At 38.4% G+C, this 15,267-nt stretch overlaps 1 protein-coding gene across 4 annotated transcripts; it reads right to left on the reverse strand.

Moving 5' to 3' along the window:
• Window positions 1-514: 514 nt before the first annotated feature.
• Window positions 515-10,566, reverse strand: LOC110157892 (cyclic AMP-responsive element-binding protein 3-like protein 4). 4 transcript variants are annotated; one of them, XM_055163286.1, is made up of 11 exons: window positions 10,236-10,566; window positions 10,035-10,137; window positions 9,123-9,278; window positions 6,942-7,230; window positions 6,729-6,817; window positions 5,701-5,790; window positions 4,807-4,913; window positions 4,047-4,115; window positions 3,771-3,855; window positions 3,450-3,540; window positions 515-1,879 (listed from the first exon to the last, which is right to left on the reverse strand). In XM_055163286.1, the coding sequence occupies exons 3-11, from the start codon at window positions 9,273-9,275 to the stop codon at window positions 1,605-1,607; spliced, it is 1,248 nt and encodes a 415-aa protein (XP_055019261.1). In that variant the 5' UTR covers window positions 9,276-9,278; window positions 10,035-10,137; window positions 10,236-10,566; the 3' UTR covers window positions 515-1,604. The 4 variants fall into 4 exon arrangements, with proteins under 4 accessions (XP_055019261.1, XP_055019260.1, XP_020777938.1 ...); XM_055163285.1 differs by having other exon boundaries at window positions 10,035-10,166; XM_020922279.2 differs by lacking the exon at window positions 10,035-10,137 and having other exon boundaries at window positions 6,942-7,197.
• Between the last annotated feature and the right edge of the window lie 4,701 nt (window positions 10,567-15,267).

Below are 15,267 nucleotides of genomic sequence, written 5' to 3' on the forward strand. Positions count from 1 at the left end.
GTCACAAACAGACCAGACAGAGTTGTGTTTTGTTTCATTCACACGTTTAACACACAAATCCTGCAGATTTAGGCCGAATTCTTCTCCCAAGCAGAACACTCTGATCCACCTTTTGATGTCATGTGGTGATACAAGAAGTGCAAATAGAATTTCCAATCTCTACTAAATGTAAGGTCAAAGGTAGCAGTTGACTTGAAATTAAACACTGAAAATGTAAGAGTTACTCTAACGTTTGAATGAAACAAAACAACTCCACGTATGTTTTGGAGGAGGTAATCGCATTATAACTTGGCTTGAAGCTCACAATAATTCATTTTGCTTAATAATAATAATAATATAATAGTCCTTATATAATATAAGGATTTTTCACTATCCAAATGATATGATATTTTAGTTTAAATTGTTAATTGCCACGGCGATGATCCTAATTTATCATCATTCTGAAACCCACTGACTCCAATGAATGAATAATAACAATATCAAGCATGAAAATATCACATCATTACAAAACATGTCACTAACAAAGTGAATTTATTTACTTCAAACTGATTGTCCCTGGAGTGCAAGAAATAAATTAATCCATAAACATACAGATTGTGTTAAAATTCCACTGACAAAAATATAAATTACAAATATAGTCTGTCTAAAATACTCTTCTTTTAAATGTTTGAAAAGGCACAGATCCCAAAGGCCTCACAGGGAGGTCAAAGAGGGGGCATTTTATATCTACAGGGTATTAACTGCTAACACATAACATATTTAGATCACCATGTATTTGATGAGAGAACAATGTTATAACATGGTCAAAAGCTCCAAAAATACATTTTGCTTAACACCCCCTCTTTAAAGCAGATTTATGTTCCAAAAGCAAAGCAATCTAATGAATTTGTCACAGAGCAATTCTGACAGAATAGTTCCCAGATCCCAGCTCCCATACATAAATACTGTAGTTGTGTCCTTCAGTAAAGCACATAACCCCTCTGTAAACCCTTTGAGACTTGAAGGTACAAAAACGCTGTATAAATTGACCATTTGATTGATTAACTGGATTGGTTTAGTCCCACTTTAGAGTTCAGTTGTGTTTTAGTCCTGGTTTAAACCATAGGCTGTAAAAAGAAGTGGAGTGAAGGAGTGTGACGTCACCCACGTTGTTCGGCTCCATTCAGAGGAAGACAATCGAGGCTAGTAGTTACAGCGGTGAATATGGAGCAGAGTTCTGTACTTGGAAATCTGACCATGTGTATCATGCAACCAAAGAGCCAATCAGCACTGGAGACATTGACAGTACAAACTCCTTCCCGCTCCCATTGCTCGTTTGGCAGAAATAGTGAAATTAAACATTTTAAGGTCAGAATGATGAGTCTGGCAGCAGCACGTACAGAGAGGGTGGCGACATGTTTTAGATAGAAAGAAGTGGTCTCTATATCTCCATGTCCAAAGATATATACAGGCTATGGTTTAGACCTACTTCAATCCTTAGTCAAGTACCTGCTCTGTCCTGATTTAGATGGCACATTTTTTGTGGTAGAATCCGATATGAAATGTCCTTTTTTCTTCATTTTGCAGTTCCACTAGCGTCCACCAGAGGGAGTAGAGTACAAACTCTACATCTCGTCGGCATGAGCGGGTTTGGATGAATCACGTTTTTCATCCAGTTTTAGTTTCAAGTTCTGCCCGGCAACAGGTGCAGAGCTGTTTTCTGATTGGTTCCCCTGTAATGCTGGGGGTTCTAGGCTCGGCTGTAATTGGTTGACGGAAGTAGTAGGAACATCCTCGGCTCCTGATTGGCTGACGTCAGCGAGTTCAGGGTCTGACGCTGGGTCGTCATTGGCTGGAGGCTGCAAGGAGGCGGAGTCTGTCAGGATGTTTCTGGAGATAACTGAAAAAATTATGGAAAAACAAAAATTGCACAGGAAAAATTAGGACCAACTTCTTTTTCCCCAAATAATTTCAATTTAAATCTATTTGTAAACAACCAATTTTATCGTGAAATTAATAATTTATCTTTTTTGAAAATATACGACTAAACAGGACGTGTTGGAAAAGCTCTCAAAACTCTTCTGTATCTCTGAATATCTGACCCAAACTGCTCTCACAACACTACACCTACAGGGGGAACTCAAGCAAAAACTACTATTAATGCAGAACTAGGAACTATACTTTTTATAGACAGACAGATTCAACTTGTGAATCCTGATTGTAATCTGCCTTTTTACAGATAAATACCAAAAAATACCAAATCATCAGTTCACTCGTTCACTAATTTGTGCTCTTCTCCCGTAGAAATCCTTATCATCTACATAACATGACTGAGGCACCAGCCCTTGAGATCAGAATATGAATCTGTATTTTGAGACATTAGTAAAAATATCACTTATCTGTACGATAAAGGCTTTCAGTTTCAAGAATTATTTCCTGAACATGAGCGGTACAGACTTTGCATCAGTGCACTTTAACACTAAAAATAGTTCTTATAGTCTTGCGTCTGCTGCTAACCACATGCATTTACTGACAGGAGACTGGCCATTAAACATGACGGAATCTCTAATTCAATTCATTAATTCTTAAATATATCTGAAATAACCACTCATAATATCATTCAAATGAGAAAACAATATGAAAGTCTATTAAAGTGGCTTCTTTTCCATGCATATGAGCAAATATGCTCCAGTATAGATGCGGTGTGCAAAAATATTGAAATATTAATATATAGTATCATTTAATGAGATGATACAGTATCAATATCGTGGGCTACTGTATCAGTATATAGCCAAGAATATTTTTTGGTATAGTTCACTTCATTACAGAGCCACAGGTTTGTTGCTTGTTCGGAGGAAGGAAACTCATTTATGTAACACATTTGACATTTTCACTGTTCTGATGATTAAAATAAGCGTGTTTCATATGAACTTTGCACAAGAAGTGGTTTAACAAAGAAAAGTCTTTGTCTTTGTTAAACCACTTCTTGTGCAAAGTGAATATATACAATATATTAAAAGTAGTATCACAGTCATGATTTAGCCATTATTGAACCATATTGAATCGATTTGAAATACATCGTATCGAACCAAAAGTGCTCTTTATCGAGATATGTATCATATCAGCAGCTCCCAGATACCCAGTCCTAGTACAGATATATTGTATAAGCAGCCCTTGAGGTAAGATAAGGTGTGCTGTCAGCATCTTATTATAAAGTGTTTTATTGTCAAAAAACTCAGGTAGTTGTTGCAAAACTCTGCTCTGGTCTCAGAATAGTGAAAAGCGCTCAGAAACTCATCACGGTGAATAATTGGGATGCTCTGATTGGGTAAAGTAAATGAGGAATGACTTTGGGGACCACTCTAAATGGTTTAAAATAAACAAGCTCTGTTTTCAAGTTTTAAGACTAAAAAAAAAAACAGGTAGAGTGACTTGAATCTCTTGTAAATGTTTGAGTGAATGCAGATTACCTCCGATGGGCCTGTAGTCATCTGCAGCTGAGCGTCTGAGAAAGGGACTGAAACTGGGCAGAATGATCAGACCCAGAGACACAATAATGATCTGTGGAAAGAAAACAAACTTTAGCTCAGATGTCCTCCCCTTGTGTCAGATGCCCTCCCCCATGTCTCCATGGCATCTTACTCTGTAAAAGCTGCTAAACCTGTAGTTTAGACCTCTACAAACATGTTCTGAAATGTGTGGGACTCTTGTGTTAGTTTAGACACTCATGTCTTTGGGTTGTGTTTACAGTGTGTGGTGCAGTGGCATGCATGTCCAGCAGGGGGCAGTACCAGGAGGCAGGTGCTGGTCTGAGCTCCTTTTGAAACAGTTCGTTTGATCAGAGCCTGGAGCTGTCGGAGCTGTGCCAAGAGAGACCTGGAAAACCACAGCAGAAATACTCAGTAAAATTAACCTTCTTTTAATGTCCAGTATTATAATATGAATAATCCCGTCTAAAGCAGAAAGTTGTGTTTTGTTTCAGAAATTTGTCAGAGTCTGCTTTTCATTGCTTTGAATTCCTGTTAAAGTGCATGCGTCTTGTGTTTTTTTGGGTAGGTCCCTCTCACATGTTGCTCTTCTCCAGATGCTCCACTGTCCTCTGCAGCTCTTTGTTCTGAGCCGAACACTCTGCAGCTCTGAAACAACAGCACAACAGTCACAAACATATGGAACGATCAAACCTTTGGCTTCTCTGCAGTGTTCGAGAAATTCCATTTCTGTGATGAACTGAGCACTTACACTGCAGCTCAGTCCTTGGTATCTTGGCCTTATCAAAGGTATAATACTCCGTACAACGAAGCCTAGCCAGACTGGAAGAGACTGGAGTGAACATCACTATCACAGCTGGGTCCTGTACTCATGCAGATCTTCTCGTGTTAGAACTCCAGCCTCAGGCCTCCTGCTTTTTATTCTGTACTGTTCTATATTCTGTAGTATGTTCTGTATGTATTGATACTTTGCAGCTGATGTCATCAACATTCCCTGGGGGTGTGATGCTAACTGGAGGTGCTGTTCAGTCTGAAGCTCTGTTACAATCACCATCTAGTTAGCATTAGCCAACAGCTTTTCAATTAGTCACGTTCACCTTTTTGTTGAAAATCAAATTCCTAAACAGACCATGACCACACTGAAAATGTACTGTTTAAATCCATTTGGGATTTTTTTCTTTCAGCGTTTTCAGACTATTTTGAAACATTTAGCAGTGTATGGTGGAATGTTCAGCAGTTACGATAGTGAAACAATACCTACATTACCATAGACATATGTGTAGAAACCCCCAACAAGATGTCACTGCAAAGTATCAGTTTTGTATTGTGAGAAAAGCACCTGTTCTCCAGCTCGTCCACATACTCCTTCCTCCTCCTGCGGCTGTCCTGAGCCGACTGTTTGTTACGGATTTTCCTGCGTACTTTCTTTAGGATCCTCTCTTCCGCCTGAACACACGCACAATGAGCACAAAGTCAATTTACCTTCTACAAAAACGTGTGCAGTTTTTGTCGGTGTCAATATATAATACAATATCACATTTCATAGTAATCAGTACTTAGACTTAGACCCAAACACATTCTGCATCTGTGTATGAAGCAGCTTTCCTATTGTGTTCACCTGGTGCTACCTGGACACAGCTGTGATGCTGGTGATGACGATGCACACGATACGATACACAGGTCACACAGTACAGTACGAATCCTGATACAGTGCACTTTCGATAGATACAATTCGATAAGATATGACTTCAAATCCATTGAATATAGTTGAAAAAAAAAAAAAGTCTTTTAGGCCCTTACTAAGAGATGCATTGCGCAACTCTTCTGGTGGAGGGTCCATCACCTGCTTGTCTCAATGGAGATGTTATTGCTTTGCCAGGAATGTTCCATGGTAAAACACAACTAGCATTTATTCATAACGGGTGTTTCTATTGCTCAAAAAAACAACATGTTAAGGCAACAGAATTAGGGTAGGACGTGATACGTTTTAAAAAAAAACTTTAACCTACTCTTTTTGAGCAACAGAAATGGTCACAGCTGTGATGCTGCAGGGCACACAGGGAAGACACTTCTGGCTCTTCTTCTCCTCAAACTGTCCTGACACAGATCTGCTGACCCTCCCTGACCAGTCCTCCTGTTAAACGGCACTCAGACCTCTGACTGAGACTCAAAGCCCACTGAGAGGCGCATTTCAGACATACACCTTAGTGAGGGGCAGGTTGAATGTTCATACCTTAGTGAGGGGCAGGTTGCTGGGCAGAGACACTCCCTCTTGGTTCAGAAGTCTCTGCTCCTCCTCTGTCAGCTGTAGCTCCGAGCTCATCTGTGGAGAGAACAGGGCAGAAGCACCAGTGAAAAATCATTAAAAAATTTTCTCCCAAATGACAGCTTTAAAATGACTCATATTTATTTTATTATTTAACGGTATCGTACGTAACTTTCTGGAGGTGGCACAAAACTGCATGATTCCAGTGGAAGTTAAAAACTCTGCCTAGTTTCTCAGACCAGTAGCATCAGACTCAAAATGGCTTCTGGATGGGAGTCAAAATGGCCACGTTTACATTGTGTTTTTAAAATTCCGAATTAATTGTTCAGAATTAAAATGTTCTCCTTGGAGTTTACATGGAAATAATAATTCCGAATTGTTTACATGGAAAACACGTTTTTTTATTAAATTCCACTCAATGTGGGGGTGGGGAAGGGTTCTGATTGGACAGGGGGCATCTACGGGAGGAAACACACACTGCTACTGGCTTTTTGTCATCTCGGTTATGGCACGGACACAAACATGATCCAAACTTTTTCTGCAGTTGTTCTCATGATAACTGTGAAGCAGCAGCTGGAGAATTGTCTCATCACGTTTTACGTCTGCCAGCTGAGGAGGAGAAGGGAGGATAAAGACAAACTGAGTCAACGGCTGCTCTACCTCAGCCCACTCCTGCATCGTGCCTGCAAATCCAAAGAGCCATGGATGAAAGTTCGAAGCCAGGACTGGTGGAACCGGATTGTCCGGATCTTGTTAAAAGAGCGACCCAACGAGCATGTGCTGAACCACACACTTACTTCAGACTTATGTTTAATTCCAAATAATCATTTTCAATAGGAATTAAGTGTCTTATTCAGAATTAAAGCTCTCATGTAAACGTGGCCAGTGTCCAGATGACCTCTAACCCCTGAATTCTTTTTTTTTTTTTTTTTTTTTTAACCATGGACCCCTCCTAGATGGAACTGGGCTTAAATAAAGCCACGTGCAGCTCTCACCTGGTCCAGGGACTGAGAGGAGCATCCAGGACGAGGAACCAGCTCATTCACCACACAGGAGTCTGAGAGGAGCAACTGAGACCACGAATCTACAGAGGAGCCAGAGGAGAGGGTCAGAGGAGCAGAGAAGAGGAGAGGGTTGGAGAAGCAGAGGAGCAGAGGAGGGTCAGAGGGTCAGGGGAGCAGAGGAGAGGGTCAGATGAATCTCCTCACCCAGTTCTATGGAGATGACGTTCTGTTGGTTGCTGTCGATGTCAGTGACACCGTACACCACCTGGTACACTGTGGTCTGGTTGAGATCCTGGCTCAGAATCTGGTCCTGGTCCGGTTCCTGGTCCAGTCCCTGGTTCTGGATCTCCTCACAGATTCCGCTGTCACTCCCTGAAGAGTCTGGAGTGGTTCTGGAGGGGAAGACCTCGTTGGGGTCGACTCCATGAAGCAGCTCCTCTGTCTCACTGTCCACCAGAGTCTGAGGAACGAGACTGGACTTTACACCAAGAACCTTTAAGAGACAAGACACCAAGGCTATACGATTCATACTTTGCAGCTGACGTCAACATTCCCTGGGACTGTGCTGCTAACTGTAGGCACTGCTCTGTCTGAAGCTGTTAGTGAAGGTGTTAGTGAGGTGACTTTAATCTGAGCTTTGTTTTAACACAATGTGCCCATAAAGAACTGACTTAGCTGATTTGTGTGGCTTTCTTTAGTTATAAAAAGTGATCTTCAGTCTTATTTGAAAGGATCTGCTAATGAGTACATAGTGTGGTAACTGCGTGATGCCCCTGCAAAGTACTAATATTGGAGTTTTTTAGATTCTATGAGGTTTCATTTTAGCTGCCTCCATCTGTATTAAATATGATTGGACGATAGAGTGTTGTGATGTAATCTGAAACAGCTACATTGCAATCGATTCAAATCAAAGTCAGAATCTGAGTTGGTGCAATTATCAAATCGCAAAAGCTACAATAATTGAAAGAATAGAACAACATATACCTGTAGTTTAGACTTCTTCAAACATGTTCTGAAACCGTGCCTGTATGTCAGATGCCCTCCCTGTGTGTACATTAGGGCTGGCTACCATGACGATACACACGATACGATACACAGGTCACACAGTACAGTACGAATCCTGATACAGTGCACTTTTGATAGATACAATTCAATAAGATATGACTTCAAATCCATTGAATATAGTTGAAAAAAAAAGTCTTTTAGGCCCTTACTAAGAGATGCATTGCGCAACTCTTCTGGTGGAGGGTCCATCACCTGCTTGTCTCAATGGAGATGTTATTGCTTTGCCAGGAATGTTCCATGGTAAAACACAACTAGCATTTATTCATAACGGGTGTTTCTATTGCTCAAAAAAAAAAAAAAAAAAAAAAAAAAAAGGGTCAACAACATGTTAAGGCAACAGAATTAGGGTAGGACGTGATACGTTTTTTAAGAAACTTTAACCTACTCTTTTTGAGCAACAGAAATGGTCCTAAATATGTACATGTACAAACCATTATGTTTGTAATGTACTTTGCTCAAACAAAAAAAAAGAATTGCTAAAAAAAATATATATATATATTATTGTTATTGTTATTGTTGTTATTATTATTATTATTATTATTATTATTATTATTATTATTATTATTATTATTATTATTATTAATACTAATTATAATAATTCTCTCTGTGAATACAGATGTCTCTCCACAGATCTGAACTACAATGTAGCCTATAGCCGTCTCCCTTGAGACACATAGGTTTAATCTATAGCATGGAACATTCTAACTAGAGCAACAACATCTCCATGAAGAGAGACTGACCATTCACCTGAAAAGTTGCACCTTTAAAGATCAGCTTAACAGACACACAAAAAACACAATAAAGGTGCATTTAACTTCCATTAACTGAAGATGAATGAACACTGCGTTTAGTTTAGTTCATGTGACTATAGAAGAACACATCACACTGCAGCACTGGCCAGTGCACACTCAGACACAGCTCCACATGTCCAAAGACAGTGTGCAAGTTAAAGGCTCAACACAGAACTACTGACATGACACTGTCACACTAAAAGTCTCTGTGCAAAGTGAATATGGAACACAGCACTTTCATCAAAAAGAGTGAATATGTCAGATGTGTTGCGTAAACAAGTTTCCTTCCTCATAATATTGATATATCCCTCTGTCTCAGACACCCTCTCTGTTCAAGCTGCTAACCTTGTAGTTTAGACCTCCACAAACATGAAATGCATGGGAGATCATTAGTTCATATTTCAGTCTCTCACATGTGAATGCCCCTGTGGCTGTTTAAATGTGCAATCAAAGTCTACTCTTGTCAGAAAAATCACAATTTATTTTTTTCAAAAGCGCACAGCCCTACAAATAATGAATGGCCTCTTACAGTTTCTGCCTCTACAGCCCACTCCTGCACAGCCTCGGGAAGGTCCATGAGGAGTCCAGAGGAGCCGTCAGGTGCAGTGACAGGAGCAGAGCTGACAGGAGCAGACAGATCCCAGCCCTCAGTCAGGAAGAGTACCCCACTCTCTGCATCCATGTCCTAAAAATATAAGTGACAAATTACAACTACAGGTGCCAAGAGGGTCTAAACTTAACAATCAATTATGGAATCAATAATAGTCTAATGGTGTAACTCAAGTTTGGAGAAATGCCTTGTTTATGACTGTGTGGATATAAAGCAAAATATAATTACAATATACTACAATTCACAATACTTAAAGAACCCATATTATGCAATTTTCCAATCTATAATCCAATTTCATTCAAATCTGATTTCATTTGATCAAATTTCCATTTATAATGTTGTTTCCTTATCAAAACAAATCTGGAGCTGTGTTTTGTTTCATTCACACATATTTAACACACATATTTAGGCTCTCAAAAACCAAACATTCTGTTCCACCTTGTGTTGTCACATGGTAATACAAATACAAAGTGCTCCACTGTGTTTTTAAACTCCACACACTTTCACGTGAATCATCTGGATGATTGAAGACTTGGATATGCCAATCCATCTACTGATCTAAAGATAAAATAGCTGTTAACTTGAAAATTTTCACTTCATGACATCACAAGGGGGAACAGGGCATTTTGAGCTTTGGAGATGTAAGCACACAATAAATGATTACTCAAACAAGTGTGAATGAAACAAACAAACAAACAAACAAACAACTCCAGGTATGTTTCTGGTGAGGTAATAACATTATAACATGACTTAAAGCTCACAAGAGTCAATTTTTGTAATGCAAACATGAATTTGTCTTAATTTTAGTGAGAGTTTTATCAAAGGACCGACCTTAAAAGAAAACCTTGAACTGCGCACGCTGCTGCCTTATCACCTCTGTATCACGTTAGAACCTTGTGTCCCTAAATTTGGAGCCGCGTTATCTAAACTTTGACTAAAAAGAGTCAAAAGTATGAAAAGAGTCTGTAGAGAAAAAAAACATAAACAAAAACGTCATTGGACCCAAACTGTGCAGCTCGTGTTCGTTCTCACCGGTGGCTGGTTGTTTGCTCAGGTGTGGGGGGGGGAGGCCTGATCCTGGTGCAGCCGGATCTGCAGCTTGTCTCCGGGGCAAAGACGGAGGAAGGACCGGGGACAGGGATCGAAGGGACAGAGATCTGCGGGAGGGGAGGCCGGTGTTCGCTCTCCACTGTCCGGGGCTCGATCACCGGCTCCGGTCGTTCATCTCACCCGCGCAGCGGGCACCAGAGAGCACCGGGAAAACGCAGCAGCTCAAACCTAGAACAGGCTCCTCAGGTCGGCTTCGGCTCCACGTCCTGCGCGGTGTTTTCCGGAGAGACACGGAGAGGGACCCGGAGGTAGTGCGCCCTGCTGGAGGAACACGGAACTGTACTGGTACTAAACTCCTCCCTCCAGGACTGTCAAACATTCTGAACAGACTTCATAGTGTCAAGAACACATCAGCTTAATGTGGCTTTGTTATTCTCGTCTTTCAGTAGGAGAATTTGCCTCATTCATGAACAGTGGATTCACAGTAAACAGCTTTCTTGCCATGCATTTATGAAGAGATAAATGAATACACCTCATTATGTCAAACTGTTGTTAAAGCTCTCAAAGAAAGTTAGTAGAATTGTATTATGTGTTCACCTGCCCAGGGAGTGCACTGGATGGAAAGTGGCAGCAAGATCTGGTGCAGTTCATGTTTTCTTCAGATGCTTTTGTACATGATCCTTGACAAATAAATAAATAGAAACTACAAACTAAATGCCACACACAAGCCATTGTATTTTATCACATCCTTCCTTTCACTCTTATTGAAGTGTCATGCCAAAGGGCACAGGAGCAGTCTGAATAAGCTCTGTAGCTGTAGAACTGTTGCAGTCCAGGTTTGAAATAAACTTGGTTTAATTACCCAAGCTTTGAATGAAATACTGTCTGAAATGCCATTAAAATTGTGTAAAATAATTGTACTTGTACTTTGAGTATGCATTGTGCGTACTGAGTACTGCGTACTGCTTTACTCAAACACATATAAGTTACTCCTTTAACTGTACTTTTACTTAAGTGCAAATTGCCTGTATGCCTTCCACCACTGATTATTGCATCAAACCCACTTTAATCCTGCTTTAGTATAGGCTTAGTCCACTTTAGTTCGAGTTTGATCCAGGTTTAGTCCAGATTTAGTCCAGGTTTGTCTGGTCCAGGTTTAGTCCAAGTCTGGTCCAGATTTAGTCCAGGTTTAGTCCAGGTTTATTACGAGTTTGATCCAGGTTTAGTCTAAGATTGGTCCACATTTAGTCCAGATTTAGTCTAGGTTTGGTCCAGGTTTAGTCCGAGTTTGATCCAGGTTTAGTCCAAGTTTAGTCCAAGTCTGGTCCAGATTTAGTCCAGGTTTAGTCCTGCCTTAGTCCAGGTTTAGTCCTGCTTTAGTCCAGGTTTAGTCCTGCTTTAGTCCAGGTTTAGTCCTGCTTTAGTCCAGGTTTAGTGTTGCTTTAGTCCAAGTTTAGTCCAAGTCTGGTCCAGATTTATTCCAGGTTTAGTCCTGCTTTAGTCCAGGTTTAGTCCTGCTTTAGTCCAGGTTTAGTCCTGGTTTAGTCCAGATTTAGTCCTGCTTTAGTCCAGATTTAGTCCTGCTTTAGTCCAGGTTTAGTGTTGCTTTAGTCCAGGTTTAGTGTTGCTTTAGTCCAAGTTTAGTCCAAGTCTGGTCCAGATTTAGTCCAGGTTTAGTCCTTGTTTAGTCCAGGATCAGTCTGTAGTCTTCTCTTTCCCTGTTCGTCTCAGTTGTTTCACTTTATAGCTGACATCGTATGCAGGAAAACAAACAAAAGAAGTCATTGGAAGTTTAACGCCAAACTTTTACAACATGATGACTATTGCAATATAGTTAGAAGAATAATTAAATATATCTTGAGAAATGTTGCTATTATAGGAAATATCAATAAATGGGAATTTATAAAATTCAAAATTAGAGAATTTAGTATTCAGTTCAGTAAAGATTTAATTAAAAAACAAAAAGAGTATGAGTGTAAATTAATATATGAAATCAGTAAATGTTGCAGTAATAACAATTTGACTGCTCAAGAAAAATATAGAGCCATGGAACTGCAAACAAAATTAGATCAACTTTATATAAACAGAGCACAAGGAGCTTTTGTAAGATCCCGTGCAAAGTGGATTGAGAAAGGGGAAAAAAACTCCTCTTATTTCTTCAATTTAGAGAAGAGAAGACAAAAAATAAATTATATATCTAGCTTGTTAATTGATGAAAAGGAATGCAAAGACCCTGTAGTGTTAGAGAATGAAGTTTATAGGTTTTATTCTAAGCTGTATTCCTCTCAGTTTTCCCAAATAGAATGTGATGCTTTTTTTGATAAAATCAATCATCTGATTCCTCAGACTGAGAACACTTTTAAAGAATCTTGTGAAGCGATCTTGAAAATTGAGGAAATAGATGCAGCGATTTAAAAAATGACATCAAATAAGTCACCAGGATCAGATGGACTCACTGTAAATTTTTACAAGTTCTTTTGGGAAGAGGTGAGAGAAATTTTATTCAAAGCATTATTAGACTGCATTGATAATGGGGAGCTCATGACAAACAAGGCATAATCACCCTTATACCTAAACCAGGGAAAGATAAAAGGCAGTTAGATAACGTAACACCGATAACATTGTTGAATATAGACTATAAAATATTTTCAGGGTCCATTGCATCAAGGCTTAAACTCGGAGTTTCAAATATAATCAGTGAGACACAATCTGGATTCTTAAAAGATAGAAATATACACAATAACATTAGGCTAGTTTTAGATTTACTGGATTATAGTGATTTGATTGAGGAAAAAAGTTTTATTTTTTTCTTAGATTTTTATAAAGCATTTGATTCTGTGGAGCATCCTTTTATTTTAGAAACACTCAACCGATTTGGATTTGGAGAAAAATTTAGGAATATAATTAGTATTCTTTATAAAGATATAAACAGCTCTGTGTCTTTAAGTCATGGGACATGCAAAAGATTCAGCATAAAACGAGGCATAAGACAAGAATGTGGAAGCTCACCTTTGTTGTTTATAATGGTTGCAGAGATGCTAGCCATTTTAATAAAAAATAGTGATATTGCTGGGATTGACGTCGAGGGCAAATCATTCAGCTTGCTGATGACACTACCCTCTTTCTAAAAGACAAACATCAAATTCCTTTGGCACTACAAATCATTACTAACTTTTCTAAAGCCTCAGGTCTTCAACAGAATTTAAACAAATGCGAGCTATTGGCTCTAAAGGATCATCCACGGCAATCATTATATAATATAAAGGTGAAGAAAGAGGTGAAATATTTAGGGATAGTCATATCAAGAGACAAACAAGTTTCAGACAAAGCAAACGTGTGTGATAATATTGACAAATGTAAACGTACTTTAAATAGATGGTTACAAAGAGATATAACCATTTTTGGTAGGATACTATTGACCAAAATAGATAGTCTCTCTAAATTAATTTACCCAGCATATTCTCTTCCCATTTCAAACAGGATGATCAAATTATTCAATAGCATTCATTTTAACTTCATTTGGAAGAATAAATGTCATTACATTGGCAAAGACGACATAATTAAACCATACGCGGAGGGAGGTGGAAACGCTATAGATTTTGACATTATGAATGGAGTTTTGAAACTCAAATGGCTGAAGCTCTTTTTAAATAATAGTTGATCTATTTGGTATTACATTCCCAATCTAATCTTCAATAAGATTGGTGGTATCAACGTTTTCTTAAAATGTGATTTTGAGTTAAACAAATTACCAGTGAAACTTTCAAATTTTCACCAACAGGTCCTTCTTTATTGGAAATTAATTTTTAAGCATAATTTTACTCCTCATAATAGCCCAGTGTGGAATAACAGGTACATATTGGTTAACAGAAAATCTATTTTCATCGAAGAATGGCACACTAAAGGCATATGGGCTGTAGCTCATTTCCTGGATGATGAAGGACTTATTTTACAACAGTATGATTTCTGTCAGAAATTTCAAATTCAGTGTACCAAAAGAAAATATAATCAAGTTATAAAAGCTATCCCATTACAGATTAGAACTATGGCTGGGCAGGATATGTTGTACTCTAGTAATTCTCCTGGACTGAGACAACTTTGCATTGAAGGGTGTGAATTTTGTGATTCAAAGTGCAATAACAAATTTTTGAGATGTTCCTTACTAAACGATTCCTTTCCCAAGCCAGTTAAAAGAGATTATATTCTTAAAAGGAACTTTGAAATGAAAGATATTAAAATAATCAGAACTAAATATCTTTCCTTTCCAGTTCCACCTAAAGTAAAGGAGATACAATTTAAAATTTTGAATAATATTTATCCAACCAATGAATTCCTAAAACAAAAATTCAAATTCGAAACAGATAAATGTGTGTTCTGTGACACAGGGGAAGAAGACTTGGAACATGTAGTTTGGTACAACAATTTTGGTTTGATTTTCATTCATTGCTTCAGTCCAGGGGAGTTAAATTTGCCCCCCAACAATAAAATAAATTTAATTTGGTGTATTAAGAGAAGATACAAGGAAGGAATTTGGAATTAATAATTTATTATTCTTAGGAATTTTTTTTTATTCACAAATGTCGATGTTTTAAGGCAAAACCAAATATAACTTACTTTAGTAATGACCTAAGAATTTTTGTTGATTCATTGAACCTGATTGAAAAAAGAGAAGCTGGGTTTCTTGTATCTTTTTTAAATGATGCCAATTTGTTCCTTTGATTACATGCTTTAGAATTTGCCCCCATGGTTTATTCGTGAATGTATTCTTGTTTACATTTTTCTTCTTCTTTGTTTTTTTGTTTTTTGTTTTTTTTTTCTTACTCGGTTTGGATGTGAATTTTGTATGGTGACTTTTCGTTTGTATCTGGGAAGTATTAATAAATAATAAAAAAAAAAAAAACTTTATAGATGGCGTATTTGTGAAAAGCGGATATTCATGTGCTCTTATTGTGAAAAGCGGATATTCGTGTGCTCTTATTATGAAAAGCGGATCCGTGCGTCAAACGTGGCGCTG

This window comes from Boleophthalmus pectinirostris, unplaced genomic scaffold (genome assembly GCF_026225935.1).
Source record: "Boleophthalmus pectinirostris isolate CB_2022bp ecotype Guang Dong unplaced genomic scaffold, ASM2622593v1 HiC_scaffold_6, whole genome shotgun sequence".
NCBI lineage: Eukaryota > Metazoa > Chordata > Actinopteri > Gobiiformes > Gobiidae > Boleophthalmus > Boleophthalmus pectinirostris.